General features: G+C 45.3%; 1 protein-coding gene across 12 annotated transcripts in view; it reads left to right on the top strand.

The window, feature by feature from the left end:
* Positions 1-18907, top strand: part of Rsph10b (radial spoke head 10 homolog B) — a 45893-nt gene extending 26986 nt beyond the window's left edge. For 7 of the 12 annotated variants that reach the window (XM_052754397.1, XM_052754396.1, XM_052754398.1 and 4 more), the window contains 6 exons: positions 2116-2223; positions 2754-2897; positions 10401-10520; positions 13155-13239; positions 17142-17340; positions 18641-18907. In XM_052754397.1, coding sequence (XP_052610357.1) covers positions 2116-2223; positions 2754-2897; positions 10401-10520; positions 13155-13239; positions 17142-17340; positions 18641-18818 — 834 coding nt within the window. In that variant the 3' untranslated portion in view covers positions 18819-18907. Of the gene's footprint in view, positions 1-2115; positions 2224-2753; positions 2898-8479; positions 10378-10400; positions 10521-13154; positions 13240-17141; positions 17341-18640 lie in introns of those variants that run through there. The other 5 variants (XM_052754400.1, XM_052754399.1, XM_052754402.1 and 2 more) reach the window with 5 other exon arrangements.
* Positions 18908-19543: the final 636 nt, after the last annotated feature.

The following is a 19543-nucleotide window of genomic DNA, read 5'->3' on the forward strand; positions in this document are numbered from 1 at the left end:
ATTGCCTTTATGTTGATGGGCACTTTGCTTTCAATTAAATCAATGCTACATAATTATGGAGGTGAAGATCTAGGGTGACCTTTCACGGCCGCCAAATGCTTACAAGTCCTCTTCCACAGGAGACACCCATGACAGCAAGAGGCAAGGGCACAGGGATGCCTGCCTGCCATGCTCACAGAACAGGGGAAAGGAAGGCCTGAGCCCTGCCACAGCTTCTCATGCACATGTGGCCGTGGAGATAAATACCACTTAAACCGTTTTTGTATTAACATTGGTATTTATTATTGATTCAGGGCGTGTGTGTGTGTGTGTGTGTGTGTGTGTGTGTGTGTGTGTGTGTACATTGTCAAGCTTGGTGGCAAGTGCATTTACCCCCTTGGGCATCTTATCAGCCCTAAATATCATTAAGAATAAAGCACTAGGGTTGGAGACTTGGCTCAGTGGCATAGAGCACTTGCTGCTTTGGCAGAGAACCTGAGTTCAGTTCTCAGCATCCATGTGGCAGTTCACAATCATCTGTAACTCCAGTTCCATGGGATCTGCTGCCTTCTCCTGACCTCCTCCTGGGGCATCTGGCATGAACATGGTGCACATACATACCACAGGCAAAACACTCAGATACAGAAAATAAAATAAATATAAAAAATTTTAAATGTATTTTTGGCTGGTCAGAACTGGACTGTACCTTGTCCATGGAATGCTTGCCTATGGCACACAAGCCGTGTTCAGTGCCCAGCACCGCAAAACAAATAAGCTCACTAAAGAGTAATTTTGAAATGTATTAGTTTGGAAGTCAGGCATGGTATTAAGTTCATATAATCCCAGCACTTGGGAGACTGAGGCAGGAAGATCAGGAGTTCAAGGTCAGCCTAGGCTACATAGTAAGATCCTGTCTCAAAAAAACCCCAAAAAAACCCAAAGTCATAAGTTTGAAAAACAGTTGAGATGTTGTGTATACAGTGTTCTCAAACTGACAACTGCTAGCTTTGTTCCTTAATATTTTAAATTTGTACTTGTGGGAATACAAATAACGAGTTGGAAATAATCAAATATTAATGAGAATATTTAAGAGTTTAACAGAATTGTATATACATGAAAAGTGACAAAAACCTATTGTCTAAATGTAGGGAACTGCATTTAAAAGCCTCTGATTTGGGGGTGACCTATTGCACAGCTGTGTGTTCTCTTCTTTCCTCCTGCTCATTTGTCCCTGCAGAGGTCAGGCGCGCCGGGTGTGACTGCTGCACCTCCCAGTCAGGATTAATGTCTTCTTTTCCCCACAAGTCCGAGACAGTGGCTCTCAGTAACAGAGACTTGGTTAGATGCAGATGCTGCGTGTTCTGCAGAGCCACAGGGGTTACTGGTCTTTCCCGTTATGTTTCCTTTAGTGTCGATGGCATTCCTCAGTGGCTCACGTGGCACCAGCCTGATCCTTTGCTTTCCATAAACCTTCACTGGTGGCCTTAGCATCCCCCAATGGTCATACCTCAGCAGCCAATTAATGTCCACTGTTCTCCTAGAGACAATTCAATGGTAACTTTCTGTATCATTTCTTTTACACTAATTTTTTAAATTTATATGTGTGTGTGTGTGCGTGTGTGCGCGTGTGTGTGCCTGTGTGTGAATATATGCACATGTGTGCATGTGTTCTTGAAGGCCAAAAGACCTGGGATCTTCTGGAGCTGGAGTCACAAGTGCTTAGAGCCACTGAACATGGGTGCCAGCCCACAAGCCCTGGGGGTCTACCCCTCCACTTCCCTAGCCCTGGATCATAGGTGTTTGCTGAGGTTGTGTGCGGCTTTTTACATGGATAGTGGGGATGGAACCCAGGTTCTCGTGCTTGCACAGTAAGTATGTTATGACAGAGCCATCTCTCAGTCACCCAGCAATTCTGATCTAAAGAAGGGTCTTTCTGTGTACCCCAGTCTGGCCTCAGACTTGCAATCCTCCTACCTCAACCTCCACAGTGCTGGGACTAGAGCTCCAAAATAATCAGTGTTTAAGATACTGACTTCTGATACATTTTTCTCAAGGTGTTATGTTGCTGTAAAGGACATTAAAATACATACCCATGTGAAATTATAGGCATCTATGGTTGGTGTTATCTTTTGACAGGACTTTAGGATGATAAATAAGGACTTGACTGCAACCAAATTTATGACTGTGATAGCGGAGGATAGCCCCTTCGTGTATGATGGAACCGACAGCAATTTTGAACTTGAGGTTGGTAAAGTGTTGCTACAAATGGTACAGGTCCAGTTTAAGCTGCATGTTTCTTATGCTTTATGTATACAAAAAAGTGGGCTATACATCTGTACACAGCTGCCTTTTCACAAACCAGAGGTTAACATTAGAAAGGGCCTGGGGAGAGAGGGCTCAGCTGGCAAAGGACTTGCTGTGAAAACATGAGGACCTGAGATTGAGCCCCAGAACCCTTGTGAAAAGTCAGGTGTGGTGGTACATGCTTGTGATACTAGTGCCAGGCACGTGGAGACAGGAGGATCCTTGGGGCTTGCCGGTGAACCCCAAGCCAGTAGAAGACCCTGTCTCAAAGAGCAAGGTGGGGGGCAATAAAGAAAGACCCCCAGTGTCAACCTCTGGCCTCCCCACGCATAATGTGCTCTGCACACATGTGCAGCACATATATAGAAGGAATAATAAATGAGTAGGAACTCCGCAGGCAACCCCTGGCTCGTTCTAGACTATCGGAATAAAGGACACCTTCCTGCCTTCCTGCCTTCTTATCGTTGCAGCTGGTTTTCCTGGAGTTCTTTGAGGCTCTCTTGTGTTTCTCACTTTGCTGCATTTTTGACCGGATGACAAGATCCTATCTGAAAGTCCCATATGATGATGGCACTGGAAACCGCTATGGCAGCACTCACACAATACTAAACCAGGTGACAGGCGGGATGGCAGGGCTCACGAAGCAAGGGGTGACTTCAGCCTGGGGTGGTTAGTCTCACCAGAACTGTCCAGGCCTTTATTCTATATACTCCCAAGAGATCATTTAGGACTTGAGAACATACACTGTCTTTCACTGTTAGAAGGAGCTTGTGGTTTTGCAGTTTGTTAAGTTAGGGAAATGTATTTCCCGGCAATGGCCATAGTGGAAACAGCACAGTGAAGGGCAGTCTGAAGAGCAGCCGGACAGTGGAGAAAATCCGAGGCAAGGTACTGTGAGATGCTTTGTCTAGTGTGCAGAGTGGAAAGCCCACCTGAGAGCAAAGGTGCCAGGAAACAGTTCCTGGGTGTTCCTGCAATCCTGAACAGATCACTGAGTGTGAAGCTTTCTCACAGGGTGGATGCCCTCGGTCACTGTGAGACTCTAGCAGAACAGGACCCTGATTGATAAGGAAATGAGACTTGGGTCAGATTGAGACATAACAGATTTTTAGTAGGAGTTTCATGTTAGTGGCCTTGAAGGGTTTCCAGTGTTTGAGACATTCACTTGGAGCCACAAGAGATATTCTAGGGGTCACCTGAGCCCAGTGGCTAGTAGAGTCTTTTATTTATTTATTTTGAAACAGGGTCTCACTATGTAGCCTTGGCTTGATGGGCCTCACAGAGCTCCACCTGCTCTGCCTCCCCAGTGGTGGGATTAAAAGTGCTTGCCACCACACCCAGTTTGGGAGACTCTTCAGAGCTGCTCGTGTGGGGAGCTTTCTCACTGTCGATCCTAGAGACAGATCTCACACAAATCCCTGGGCTGTACCTTGGATTCCTTTCAGAAAACTGGGAACTTCATGTCCTTTTCAGCATCTCCCTGCCTATCACATTAGCCAAGGATGCTTCCTTCATTCGAGGAGAAGGCACATCAGGGAGCTGGCGAAGGGTCACCACCTGGGTCTGGGGTGCTTCCCCAGGCAAGTGAGTGTCCACCTTGAATCTGCCTACCATTTGCAGAGGACACAGTAGTCTTCCTTACCATAACGAAGTAACGAAGGAAACTAACCTTGTTTAAAAACAGAGGTGTAGCTCATAGTCCTGGAAGCTTAAGCACTAGAATCTAATTATGTCCTTCTTGTTGTCAGGGGGTCACCCTGGTGACTTTATCTAACCTGGACCATTCCCCAAAGGCCCGTGTCTAAGCATTGTAGTCAGATTAATAACTTACACATGAGTCTTGCGGGGCCCTTAAAGCACAGCAGATGGCATTCCCATCAGCTCGGTAGCGTGGGTGTGAATACGCCAGACTGGGGACAGCCCCCGACACCGTCTGCTCACCTTCACACCCAGCTCTCAGTGCATCATGACTGCAGTTTCTGTGTTCGTTTTAGAGCTCAGGGGCTAGTTCCCGCCCCACTGTCTGCAAACTGGCACTTCACCTGTCCCAAAGTCATCACTGTTCCTTCCTGAGATGAAACTGGTCCTCAGAGACGGTCACCTTAAAACACAGCCTTTCTCTCAATTCATCAACTTAATAAGCTACAGTGGTTGGGGGAAGGCAAGATGGAGCAATTTTCTCCAGAGGTCTGCAGACATCTCCAGCCTTTGTATTGTCGGCTGAGTAGGCACACATGTGTGAAAAGCTACAGGAAGCCAAGGGAAGGACTCACCAGAGAGAAACGGAGTAGGAGTCACACAGGGCTTCGATAGGTGTGTTCCCAGTGCTGGAGCCGAGAAGTCATATCACAGATGGGAGGAGGCTCCACAATCTGAAACTGCCCACAAAGGCCCAGGTGTTAAAAAGGCCCAGTCAACAGTCTAAGAACAAAAACGAAACAAACCCCCATCTACATGGAGTTCAGTGCTCAGCAAAAACTACCTTTCAAAAACGAAGCCGAGGGGCTGGAGGGATGGCTGGGCAGCTAAGAGCACTTACTGAGGCAGATGGATCTCTATGAGTTTGAGGCCAGTTTGGTCCAGACCAGCCAAAGCTACATAGTGAGACTTTGTCTCAAAAAGAAAAAAAAAAAAAACACTAGCAAATTATAGGGAAGAAGGAGAATCTGATATACAGAGGTACCACATTATTGTATTCAAATACTGTTTTAAATGACAACAAAAAAATCACAGAGCATATAAAGGAAAATATGCCACATTCAAAGGAAAAAGGGAAGCCCTCGGAGACTTTAGAGAAAGATGTGATGACAGACTAAGACAAGGAATTTAAAACAGTTAGTTTAAAAATACCTAAAGTGAACAGGGCAGTGGTGCTGCATACCTTGTGTGATCCCAGTACTCAGGAGGCAGAAGCAGGTGGATCTCTGTGAGTTCAAGTCCAGCCTGGTCTACATATAGAGTTCCAAGTCAGCCAGGGCTATAGTGAGACCCTGTTTCAAAACAAACAATAAAGACATGATAGTCATTACCTGAAAGGGTTGGGGTGTGCCTGTCATCCCAGCACTTGGGAAGTGGAGGCAGGAGGATCAGAAGTGCAAGACCAAGTCAGACATGACGGTTCACACCTTTAATCCCAGCACTCAGGAGGTAGAGGCAGGCAAATCTCTGTGAGTTGGAGGCCAGCCTGCTCTATAGATAGAGTTCCAGTACAGCCAAGGCTACACGAGAAACCTTGTTTCAAAAAAACAAAAACAAAAACAAAAACCAACGAACCAAACAACAACAATAACAAAAAACCTAAAGTGTTGGAGATAAGAGAAAGAAGGTGAAGTGAGACAAGTCCTTGCCACCAAGTCTGATAACCTGAGTTTGAACCCGCCTGATGGAGGGGACAACCAACTCCCAGACGTTGTCCTCTGACCTCTGTGTCCCTTCCCAACAAAAGAAACAAAATAAAGAGAAAGAGTGACATATTTCCAAAGTGGAAATGTCAACAGAGATGCAGAAAACCTTTTACAAGAGAAATTCTAGAGAAAAAATATAAGAACTTAAATGGAAGACTTCACAAATAGAATTCAGAGGCAGCTCTGAGCGAGCTGAGAACAGGGATTGAAAACAGACAACTGAAATGATCAAGTGTGAGGAAGAGGAAGAAGAAAGACTGAGAAGCAATCAGCCACCATCAAATGGACGAAGGTGCATACTCTTAAAGGAGAAGTGAGATCACACAGACGATGGAAAGCTCATGACTGAAAACATCCCACATTTAATGAAGACATGAATATGAGCGTCAGAGAACTCCAAGTGGGATGACCCCTAAGAGAATTACACTGACCCCCCAGAAGCCAGAGCCTCCAGAGTGTCGCATTCAGGGGATCCACAGTAAGACTAGTAGATTTCACACCAGAAACTTTGGAAGCCAACAGACCTTGGGGAGTCATCTCCATTCAAAAATGCTAAAAGAAAGAACCATCAAGCAAAACCAGAAGGAAATAATTTTATATTGTTTTAAGCAGAAGGAAAAAAGGGGAAATTTCAGGTTATAAAACCTCTCTCCCAAAACAAATGTTAAAAATCACTTTTCTGAGTGGGTCAGTGCAACCAATAAAACCAGTGACTGGTCACATCTGACTCTCTTGCACTGATGGTCAGTAGAGCTAAAAAGAAAGCCCAAGTTTCACAGTCACTGCCTCGAAGGTATGACAGGCTAGATTCCCGGGGGATGAAGAAACGGTTCTTGCTGCTTTGTTACCCAGGAAGTTGAATTCACATCTCCACCAGCAGGGAGAAAAAAAAAACACCCAACTATGACAGAGTTGCAACTAGAAGAAAAATAAGTTTATTTCCTCTTTCTCTTTCATGACTCATGTTCTTTTGACTTCATTCCATCCTCCTTCATCAAAATGTTAAGTCTTAAGTTATATTTATTTTTGCCTCAATAAGATAATGGAGACTAACAAAGTGAAGATGAAAGAAAACCTCTTCAGACATAGGAAAGCCGAAAGAATTCATGACCAGACCAGCAAACACAAGGAGCATTAAAGGACGCTCTTGGAACAAAAGGAGAATGCTGGCAGATGGAGAGGAGGCCTGTTTGAAGGAAAGAGGAATGCTGGGAAGAATAACTTGGTGGATTTGTCTGTTTTCAAGCATCTCTTCAAAAGATAATTGACTGTCCAAAGCAACAATAACTGTACTCATGAAAAGAATAAGCACAGCCTGAGGACTGGAGAAGAAGAGATGGGAATAGAGTTTTAAAGTTCTAACACAGGGCCACTGAGATGGCTCAGCAGTTAAAAGCACTTGCCACCAAGCCTGATGACCTGAGTTCTTCGATCCTCAGAACCCACACGTGTCCTAGACACGTACAAATAAAAATTAATAATTGTTAAAATTCTATCACTTTAAGTGGCATGATACACCTTGAAGGTAGATTTGCCAAGTTAAGGAACCCGACTGTAAACCACTCTAATACCAATGACCTGTAGTTAAACCCAGAAGGGTATGGAGCTAGAGAGATGGCTCAGTGGTTAAGAGCACTGGCTGCTCTTCCAGAGGACCTGAGTTCAGTTCCCAGCACCCACGTGGCACTTCATGCCTGTTGTAACTCCAGTTCCAGGGCTTCTGACACCCTCACACAAACATACATGCCGGCAAAACATCAATGAATATAAAATAAAAATAAGAGAGATAAAGCAGAATTAAAAAAAAAACAAAACACCTCAGTCCAGGGGCTGAGAGATGACCCAGAGGTTAAGAGCGTTTGCTGCTCTTGCAGAGGACCTGGGTTCTCAGATCCATGAAAGTTGGCTCACAGCCACCTGAAACTCCAGTCCAGAGGATCCAGATCCTTCTGGTTTCATAGACACTGCACACACATACATATATACACATACATACTTGAAAATCTTCTAAAAAATACTTCATCCAAAAGGAGGCAAGAAAAGGAAATGAAAACCAAGACCAGAACAACAGCAGAATGAGCTGCATCCCGGACAGAGGCACACATCAGCCTTGTCAGATGGCTACAGTGAGCCAACTGTAAATATAAAGACGTGACTGGGTGAAAAGGGAAAGCAGGGAGCCTGGTGTCCCACGCTGACAGCGGTCAGTATTGGGCTAAATATTTCAGAGTGTGTTAGTCCAGACTCTTCCCCCCACCATGCAACGATCTTTTTCTAACCAGGCCCCATGTCCTCCCAATAATGTGTCAAGTTACAAAGCCACCAGCAGATTAATCAGTTGATTCTATTTGAGCTCTCATAACCCCCTCATGTGGGGGCCACAGAGATTCCATAGTGAGGCCTTATTCCATCTTGACTCAGGGCCAGAGAATCCAAGTTTGCTTTGCCTTGCAAGGCTGCATAATAGGATGTTTTGGCCAAAGGCATGATTATCAGGTGTTTTATACTTCAAGGACTAATGACAAGATGCCTTTCCATAAAGTGTGTTTACCAGGTGTTTTGAAAATTAAGGAAGGGTCTACATTTGTTTGTACTTTGTACCTTGACCTTGAAAAGGGGAGGTCTTTTGCCTCTCCCCTTTCTGGAGTATAAAAAGTCCATCAGGAATAAACTCAGGCTGACTGTGATATTGACCCAGAGCCCTCCTGATGCTATTCTGTGTCTCTATCTTTTTCATCTACATTTCTATTTTTCATAACTATTATTTCTCAATCCTCACTCCTCCCTTCAAGGACTGTTTGATAGTCGGGCTGGTCCCCAACACCTTACCTCTCAGTCAATGGTTCTACCATCTGGGGATCAAGGTTCCAACACACACTCCTTTGGAGGACACCTTTCATCCAAACCATCACACAAGGTAAAGGGTGTTACCAGGGACAGAGTCTCATCTAATAGTGATAAAGTGGTCAACTAGGTAAAAGGAGAAAGTCCTATTGGCTATTCAGATTATGATGAGCTTTAAAGGACATGCAAAAGCTAATAGAAAAAAAACAGGTAAATCAGACCTGGGGTGCTGCCCAGAAGGCACAGTGCTTGTTCAGCATGCATGAAGCCCTGGGTTCCATCCCTAGCACTTTGTATATCAGGCATGGTGGTGCATGGTTGCAATCCCAACATTCAGGAGGTGGAGGCAGGAGGATCAGGACTTCAGTGTCCATCTCTGCTATCTATTGATTCCAACATCAGCCTGGGCTACATGAGATCCTGCCTCAAAAGGAAGGGAGTGTGTCATTAACAAAAGCTATTAGGATCCTGCCCCAAAAGCTTTCTCCCAGGGTCCACGGTAGACTCTACAGCCAGCTAGGAATCTACTTATCTGAGGGTAGAATAAATCTACGCATGCCATGCTCTTTCAGTCCGCCCACTTTATTGTTCTAAGTAAGTGTCTCCTAAATATACAGCTTCTTTTCAGCTCTCATTCTTAGCTTCCCTCTTGCCTGACTCTCCATACACTTCTCTGCTGGTCTCTCTTTGTTCTACTCTGAGTCCCTGAAGTGTCCAGGTTTTATACACATACAACCAGCAATGTCACAAGGCTTGAATTCTTTCAGGATCATAAAAACAGGTAAGAGTTTACACCAGGCAGTGACTGTCAGGCTTTCTTTATGACTCATGGAGGGGGTGACTTGTAAAAGCCTCAGTGAACTCTTAAAGGGAACGGGGTCAAATGAGAGGGAGAGAGACCTTAAATCAATTAGGTAAATGTAAGAAGGAAAAAAGGGGAATCTGCGTATAACACTGCACTCCTAAGTGTGGTTAGACACTAAGCTGATTAACACACCAAGGTGAAAGTACAAGGAGTTAGGAATTGGTTAGTGTGAGGTTAGCTTGGGGCAGCACTTTCCTATCTGCTGGCAGGGTCAGCCCAGGGCACACTTGTTCCCTGTCTCTCTAAGGCTGTGAGTCAACAATTTTAGACATGTTGTAATTTATGTCCTTGGATGTCTAAGAATGACTCATATGAGATACTTTTGCCTGGACATTTAACACTGGCCAAATGCCTGCCAATGAAGATAAGTGCAGGATGGCAGGCATCTAAGTTTACACTGGAGAAAGGAACAGAGACCTGGTTGTGGGAAACAGGTTTTGACTGTGTGACTGTTTTCACACATAGCTGGGAGATGTTATCCAAATACCCCAAATGTACAGGGGAAGTTGTGCCTGATAAATGATCAGCCGCACTGTTAGGAGATCTTGGAAAAAGAATCAAATGGGAAAGCTACAATAGAATACAAGAAATGTACTGCAGGAAACAGCTAACACATTCAAAAGGCTTCAACCTGCACCAGAGCCCTTGGCTCTAATGGGTCAGCCCTGTCAGTGCATGCAGAGTTCCTGCTTCCTATTTCTGCGGCTCGCAGCATGTAATCGGTTTATATAAAATTATAGAGTGCCAAGTGTTGCGGTAGAAAGCAGCCCATCCCCTGGGAATGGGGAGAGAGAAGGATTTTGGAGTGAGGTCAGGGAAGTTGGGTGTGATAAGTGTGTTCACTGTCTTGTCTGAGGTGATGTTTCCCAGGTGTGGATACATGTTCATAGTGAGCTTGTTGCACATCAGTGACACCTCACCAAAGGATCACATGTGTATGTGTATGCCTACACTTGTGTGCACACGTGCACGGAAACCATACTCACATGCCTCTCCTCCCTCAGAGCGTCCACAGGAGCCCGAGTGCAATCACAAGCCATGACTCTGATGTCCACTTCAGCAGTGCCAAGTCGTCCTCTGACAAGATCGGTGTTCTACCTGATAGTAAAATCAGGAAATCAGAGGTGAGTTTGCACAGTTCACCATGTCCTGACCACACGTTACGGTCTCAGTGACAATCCCATGGCCATTATGTGAAGAGCACCCTTCTGTGTTTCGAGGACAACCCTGGACGTTCCATCTCCTGCTGACCTCACAGGCTGGCGTTGCGTGGAGAGTGGAGCAAGTGAATAGCAGCAGCCCTCATTTTCAGGGCCCTGCCAGCTGTCCAACTCTTCCTAGGGGTCGACCCACTTAGAAGCCTCCCATGAACTTCAGGCCTTGTTGTTACTTCTAGGAGCAAAAAGGTTACATCGTTGCCTGTGGTCACATACCCAGCAAGCAGTGCGGCTGGGGGCTTGTGCCTAGGCATTTTGATTCTCGAATCTGTCCCCGTCATGTGAGCTGGACTTCTTCATACTGCCAGAGTATGTGAAGGGCATGGCTAATGCAGAGTGAGATGGGGTGGGAAGCCTTTGGAATAGCACCTCTTTTAGCAGACTATCTGGCTTCTCTGTTGACAAACCAGTTGGGAAGCTCTTGGAAACATCATGGTCAGAGGATGGGAGGAGGGCTCGGGACCAAGGGGCTTTGGGGTGAAAGGGAAGGCGACAGTGAGCCTGGGCATTTGGGCTTGTGCACCTGGGAGAATAAAGAGTTGCTATTTAGTATAATGTTGAAGACCAGAATCGTCAGGGATGAGATTGGAGGGCAAAGGTTACAGCTCGATTATGGATGTGCTTCAGGTACCTAGTAAAACGTAAACAGTGACAGCAGGTAGCTGGGGACAAGGGCGAATTCCAGATGGAATTCCAGACAGAGGTATGTGTGCTACCACATATATGTGGTCATTGAACTATGGGGAGGGCAAGTACCACCAAGCCTGACTACCTGAGTTGCCCGTGGGTCCCACAGGGTAGATGGAGAGAACGATTCCTGCAGGTTGTCTTCTGATCTTCACACACACACACACACACACACACACACACACAACTTTCCAGTAGTGCTGGAACCGAACTGTTATTTGTTCCTTTAATAATACAAATTGATTTGTTGTTTGGTTGGTTGGTTTGATTATCTTAAACACTTCACTTTTACTTATTTATATGTTGTTATTTTTTAATTTTATTTTGTGGTGCTGGCAGTTGAACTCAGGTCTAGTCCATGCTAGCAAGGTCTCTGCCACTGTGTGGGGGAGGGTATGTGTGTTTGGTTTTTTCCAAGAAGATCTGACCCAGGGTGGCCTCAAGTTCCCTATGTAAAACAGGATGGCTGTGAAGTCTTGATCTTCCTGCTTCTACCTCCCAAATGCTTGGAGTCTAGGCATGTACCACCACCACATGTGCCCAACTGAAAAAAAATATTTTTTTTTTTTGGTTTTTCGAGACAGGGTTTCTCTGTGTAGCTTTGGATCCTGTCCTGGACTAGCTCTGTAGACCAGGCTGGCCTCGAACTCACAGAGATCCGCCTGCCTCTGCCTCCTGAGTGCTGGGATTAAAGGCATGCACCACCACCGCCCGGCGCAACTGAAATTTTTTAAATTTATTTTTATGTGTATGAGTGTTTTGCCTACATGTATGTTTGTATATACTTGGTGCATACAGAAGCCAGAAGAGGACATTGGAATCCTAGAACTGGAGTTCTAGATGGTTATGAGTGGCCATGTGTATGCTAGGAATCAAGCCTGGCTCCTTTGAAAGAGTCCCAGGTGCTCTTATATCTCTTCAACCCCTACCCCAAAATGCAGTATTTTCAAATTATGTATGTGTGTGCACATGTGAGTGTGGATGTCCACAGAGGCCAGAAGAGAGTGTTGGATGTCCTGTAGCTAACATGGATGCTCAGAACTGAATTCAGGTTCTCCACAAGAGCAGCAAGTGCTCCTGACCCCTGAGCCATCTCTCTGGCTCCAAACTGCAATATTTTATTCAGTGGAAAAATAGTCAAATTAGCTCCTTGTCTCTCACCATGTGATGCCCAGGCCATCTCAAGACTTTGCCAACAAACAGGGTATTGCCAGATTGAACCTTGATCTTGGGATAGAACCCAAGCTCAAATAAGATACTTTATAATAAAAAAAAATTAGATGAGGCAGGTATATTGATACACATCTTTTTTGTTTGTTTTTTGTTTTTTCCAGACATGGTTTCTCTGTGTAGCCCTAGCTGTTCTGGGACTAGCTCTGCCTCCTGGGATTAATGGCATGTGCCACCACCACCCAGTGTGATACACATCTTTAATTCCAGCACCTGGGAGGCAGAGGCAGACAGATCTCTGTGAGTTCAAATGCATTCTGGTCTGCATAGAGATTTCCAGGCCAGCCAAGGCTACACACTGAGACTTTGCCTCAAAAAAAATAAAAATTAAATTAGCTCAACACAAAAACAAGAATAGCCTCACGCCAGCCTGGTCTGTAGTATTGAGTTGGAGGCCAGCCTGGGCTACATGGAGAGAACAAATAAATGAAACTAAAACAATCCAGCTGGGTGTGTTGGTGCACACCTTGAGCCAAGGGCTAGTTTGAGACAGTCTAAACACAACAGAAGCAAAAGAGGAAGAGCCTCATTAACAATCCCCTGAGTACTTACAACATAGAAAACTGCTTTTAGTTTAGAATGCTGCAGAGTAACATTTCCCTTGTGTTTTTTTTTTTTTAAAAGCCCAAGCTCAAGAAGTCCCTCGAGGAAAAAGGCTCCAAAATGAACAAGTCTCAAGGAAGAGGGCTGGTGTTTATGTCTCCACATGGTGAGTGCTCCAGCTGAGGACTTGGTGTGCACGTCTACAGTATATACAGTTACGGTCTATGGAACTTCACAGCATCTTGTGGCTTTGGGAGGCAGGGAGCACTACTCAGGATCGGACCTTGAGCATCCCATGAACTGCACAAGTACTCTGACACAAGCTATAGTGCCAGCCCTACGGTTCTGGTTCAGCTGTCTCAGCCTCCTCAGGCCTGAGAAGCCCCCTCTTAGAGGTGGGCAGCACTGCTGGCCACACCTACAGCACTCAGCTTTTCTCTCTAGCCATAATCTCATCCCATTCCCACTCTGAGATTGAGTTCAACTATGTAGCTCAGGCTGGCCTGGAACTCACTATGTAGACCAGGCTAGCCTCAAACTCACAGAGAGCTGCCTGCTTCTGCCTCCTGAGTGCTAGGATTGAGGGTGTGTACCACCACACCTTCCTGCACCTTCTTTTTAAAATTTATTTATTGAGAATGAGTTTTGTGTATCTCAGGCTGGCCTGGAACTCACTGTGTAGCCCAGGCTAGCCTCTAACTTTAAATGTAGCTAAGGATGACTTTGAATTTCTGATCCTTTTTGCCTCCATCTCTCAAATACTAGAATAATAGGTGTATGCCACTATACCTGTTTTATGTGGCACTGGGGATCAAACCCAGGGCTTTGTGCGTGCTAGTCAAGGGCTTCCAGCCTCCTCTTTCTCCTCCTCCTCCTCCTCCTCCTCCTCCTCCTCCTCCTCCTCCTCCTCCTCCTCCAGTAGGCTCACCTAGCTCTACTGTGTGAACACAGTACTGGGGATTTTCTTCCATTGTGTCACTGACTCTAGCCTAGGTCCCATGACACAGCAGCCCTGTGGTCCCTCCTTCCTGACTGTACTCCGTAGCAGGCTGTGCACCACACAGAACTCTCTTACAGCTCTGTCCTCTTGGTATACAGCTTTGCATGGCTGTCCCTTGCTTGACACTTTCTTCATTAATGACACATTCCCAGGGGTGTGCACACATGCATCCCCCAACACAAGCCACACACGCGCTCTCTTTGTCCGGTAAGCATTTCCCCAAACTCACCTGCCAACTCGGCACTTGCCGATGAAGGCTTCGGTGTCTCCTCCTGTGCCCGCCCCAGCTCACTATGCTCAGCTGCTGCCGGCCCTCAGAGGTGGTGGTTCTGTGCCTCCATCAGTCCTGTGTTCAAGCTGGAGCAGCCTCCAGAATCTGCCCTCTAGGCATCACACCCTCCTTGTTTCCTGTGCCTTTGAGTGAATCAGAAAGGTCAGCAAATGTTTCTCCTGTGGTGGCCATCATCCTCTCTGAGGGCTATACTTAGTGGAAACCTTTCCCTGATCAAGACATAGAGTTCCAGAACAGAAAGAGTTCTAAAGGGAAATCCAATTAATACCTTTTAAAAAATTCACCTTGTGTCTATTTTGTGTGTGTCTGTAGGCACTTATGTGTGTAGGCATGAGTGTTCCACGGTGTGTGTATGGTCAGGACAACTTCTCTCTCCTTCCATGCAGGTCCCAGGGGTTAAACTGAGGTTGTCCGGCTGGGTGGCAAGCATCTTTACCCTTGTCATATCTACTTTCTCCTTTGGTTTTTGAAATATTGTCTCTGTTGATACTAATGTTGGCGATTGGTCTTCAGCTCTAGCTGTTTCTTGGTTTGCCTTGTGCCTCTGGCCCTTTCAGTCACTGAATGCCCAGTGTGGGCCAGCTGCCGGGTCTGGCTGCTGGGTTAGCTGCTGCTGTCAAAGCCATTCTCTTGGCTCACATGATTCCACTTCCTCTGATGACCTCATCTGCATGGCTGTGACTTACTGTTTCCTAGCTGATGACCTCATCTGCATGGCTGTGACTTACTGTTTCCTAGCTGATGACCTCATCTGCATGGCTGTGACTTACTGTTTCCTAGCTGATGACCTCATCTGCATGGCTGTGACTTACTGTTTCCTAGCTGGGCTTCTCAGTTGAGTGGGCATATAAGAAGCTATAATTCTTCATCTTCAGACTTGTTCTGACTTTAATATTGGAGTCTTGGGTTGTATATAATTCCATTCTCTGCAATTTAGTTTTTGTGGTTCTGGGGGTAGAATCAGGCCGTCACATGTGCCAGCAAATGCCTCCTAGTGCACTGAGCTATAATCCCGGCACCAACTCTTTTAAATTTTAAAATTTGCCAAGTGACAAACAAGTTAGGGTTGCCCCAAAGGCTACAGAGATTACCAGGTATGGTGGGGCACACGTGTGATCTCAGCACTTGGTAGGTGGAGGCAGGAGAATTGGAGCTTCAAGGTCCTTCTCTGCAACTCAGTGAGTTCCTAACCAGCCTGGCTTACACAACTGTCTCAACCCCACACCAAAAAGACTGGAAAAGTTATGGTGATCTGAAAGAATTCAGTGTTATCTCAGAAAGAAAGGGAAGAAAGATGTGGGCTCCTGGGAAGTGTTTGGATCTCCAGTTCTCTAGAAGCCAGAGCTCACTCAGAAACAAAGCTATTCTTATTTTAGTGGCACTCAGGCTCTGAATACGCAGGAAACAGATGGTGTCATGTACTTGTCCCAGATATCTAAATGCCACTCTGGCTGGGGCTGGAGGTGTCACTAGAGAGTCTCTCACAGTTCTGCCCATTCAGTCCCATTCACTTCATGAAGGGTAAGGAGTACTATTTGGGAATCTCTGATTTCTCCTTACATGTTTGACATGTCTGAGGAAATCATAAAATAATGCTAATTGGTAGGTCTTAATTTCAGTAAACAATACAAAAATGGCATTTATGTTGGCAAAAGAATACATTGTTATTCTTGAGTAACAAAATAATTTCATAAATACGAAATTTACTAAGTTGTAGCCTCAAGTATGACATTTGGTGCAAACTCAGGGCCTGGAAAAGTTTTGGAAAGTCTCAAATTGAATGTGAGAAATGGTGTGCTGCCATACACTGATGAAGACATTAAAGAGTCAGGGAACTGGGGAAATAGCTCTTTGGAGATATGGCTCAATGGTGAAGAACACTTGTTGCTCTTACAGAGGATCCGGGTTCAATTCCCAGCGTACACATGGTGGTTTGCAATCATCTGTAACTCCAGTTCCAAGGGATCCAATGTTCTCCTCAGACCTCTGTGGACACCAAGCACTCATGTGGTGCACATGTATACATTCAGATAAAACACACATAAAACAAATCTAATAAAAAAAATTAAATCTTTAAAAAAAATTTTTAAAGCACATAATTGCTCTGCCAGAGGACCAGAGTTGAGTGCCACACACAACTGCTTGTAACTCCAGATCCAGGGACTTTACAACCTATTCTGTATTCCCACACATGTGCACATACACCTCTCCCCCATATATATCATATATATCTATCTCTATCTATCTATCTATCTATCTATCTATCTATCTATCTGATACACACATACACACACACACACACACACACACACACACACACACACACACACACACACACACACACATATATAAGCTTTTTTTAAAAAGCTTAGCGTGGTAGTGTATACCTTTAATCCCCCAGAGGCAGGGGCAGGCAGATCCCTGTGAGTTCAAGGCCAGCCTGGTCTAAGAGTGAGTTCCAGGTTAGACAGAGCTACACAGTGAGACCCTGTATCAAACAAAACAAAACAAATAACAACAAAACATTTCTGCTATTCAAGAAAAACAAAGACATGTGGGAAGGTGGCTGAAAGGCAGGCTTGACAATCAGCTCCGGGCCACTGGGCACTTGCTCCTCCCAGTTGTTATGGAGTGCATTTTACAATGTCCTCAGTCCTCACAGACTGCAGTGGCCCTGCATCACCACAGTGGACAGAGACACCACACATACACACACACACACACACACACACACACACACGGTACTAATGTTTGTTTTTACTACACCCCATTGCAGAGAAATATGAAAAACCCAAAGATGAACAGAAAGAGAAACTCAACATGTGGGTGAACAACCTCTATGTCTTCTTTGTGAATGTACTCTTCAGCGCCTACAAACGTGAGGAGATGCTCAAGGAGAAAGTGAAGGAAAACCGGCTTGAGGAAGCAGCACTGGCTCAGCAGAGGCAGATAGAGAATGAAGAGCTGGAAGCCAGGTAGGACAGGGTCCCCACCTGTCCTCTATGGTGCCTGTTCAGCTTTCTTTCCTGTCTTCAGGAGCTACCTGAAGCCAGGACCACAGGCTTACACTGAAGTATATAATATCCTAGGACCACAGGCTTACAGTGAAGCATTCAATGATGCCCTAGGACCACAGGCTTACACTGAAGCATATACCCTAGGACCACAGGCTTACAGTGAAGCATTCAATATCCTAGGACCACAGGCTTACAGTGAGGCATATAATATCCTAGGACCACAGGCTTACAGTGAAGCATACTGTATGCCCTACATGACAATGCCCTAGTCTCTAATGGCACAAAAGAGAAAGACCTGAGGACTAGAGATGCAGCTCAGTGGTAGGCAGACACTTGCCTGATACATGTGAGGCTTGGATTTGGTCCCTAGCACTGGAAAAAGATTTAAAAAAAAAAAAAAAAGCCCTCTGCTCTTCCCAGAGCTTCCAAAGCTTTTGTGTATTTTGCAGCTGGGTATGATGAAGCTTACAAGCTCAGCACTCAGGTGGGACAGAAGATATGATGACCTCACCAGACTGCTCTCTAGCTTCTTAGCTGCAGAGAAAAGCACCCCAGGTCACATTATCAACATGAAGGTGTTACCTGGAGGAACACTCTAAACACAGTAGACCATTTTATTCACAAGCACTGCTGAAACAACATAAAAGCTGGCTTTAGAGCTAGCTAGGTAGTTCAGGGGGTAAGAGTGTATACCGCTCTTACAGAATACTTGAGTCCAATTCCCAGCAGCCATGTCAGGTGACTTACAATCATCTGTAATTTGTGCTCCAGGGGATTAAACGTCTGGATTCCAAGAGCACCTGCACTCATGTGCATATAACCTTCCACCCCATGCACACAAACATAATTTTCACTTGTTTGAGACAGAGTCTCACTGTGTAGCTCTCTGGCTGGCCTGGAACTCACTATGTAGATCAAGCTGGCCTTGAACTCAGAGGGATACATCTGCCTCTGCCTCCCAAGTACTGGGTTTTAAAGGTGTACACCACCACATCCAGCTACCACATAATTTTGTTTTGTTTTTTGTTTTTTGAGACAGGGTTTCTCTGTGTAGCTTTGGAATCTGTCCTGGAATTCCAGTAGACCAGGCTGGCCCCGAACTCACAGAGATTCACCTGCTGTGCCTCCCAAATGCTGGGATTAAAGGCGTGCGCTACCAGTGCCCAGCATAATTTTTTGAAAAATAAAAATAAATATTTAAAATTGGTTTCAAATTTTCACAGGAAAAAAATAGCTAAGTTCTCATTTTGATTTTTAGGCTGAACATCCTACGGGAAGAAGAGGCCAAGAGACAAGATTTCGATATTGACATCAATGTGCTCAAGGAGCCATTAGAGACTCCATCCTCGCTGCCAATCACACCCAGCCCTCCTAAAGAGGACATGGTTTCCACCCAGGCCAGCAAGACCAGCCCTGGCAAGAAGAAGAAGAAGTGAAGGTACCGAGTGTCATGGTTGAGCTGCAAGGACAGGCAGACATAAAAGCTCTGTGACAAATGTCCCATACAATAAAGAGCTTACACTTAGCTTCTGATGTGAGTTTCTGAGATGCTCTATTAAGTTTCTTGTATGGCTGCATCTGCAAAAGCCAAACTAAATGAGTATGTAGACATGCACATATCAGTAAATGTGTATTAAATATATTTTTATAAATCAAAATTAGCTGGACATAGTGGCCTATCCCAGCACTCGGGAGATACAGGCAGGAGACAGCTGCAAGTTCAAGGCCAGCCAGACTACATAGTGAGACCTGGTCTCAAACAAAAACAGGGGTTAGAGAGCTGCTAGCTCAGTGCTTAAGATCACTTGCTGCTTTTGCAGAGGATCTAAGTTTGGTTCCCAGCATTCACCCCGGAGCAGCTCACAATAGTTTGTAACGGCAGCTCCAAGGGATCTGGCACCGTCTCCTGGACTTTGTGGACACAAGTAACATGTACACACAAAAACAAATAAATTCTGTGTGGAGAGTGATGGAAGACATCCAAGATCTATCTCTGGCTTCCATGTGAGCATGCACAGGTAAGCACACCCATATACATGTGGATACATGCATACATACCTCACTCATGTGCACAGACATACACCCATGCACCATAAGCACACACACACACACACACACACACACACTAAGATGGAGAACAATATAGGAAGACACCAATATT

Source organism: Peromyscus californicus, unplaced genomic scaffold (genome assembly GCF_007827085.1).
Source record: "Peromyscus californicus insignis strain IS unplaced genomic scaffold, ASM782708v3 Scaffold_2__1_contigs__length_46816999, whole genome shotgun sequence".
Lineage (NCBI taxonomy): Eukaryota > Metazoa > Chordata > Mammalia > Rodentia > Cricetidae > Peromyscus > Peromyscus californicus.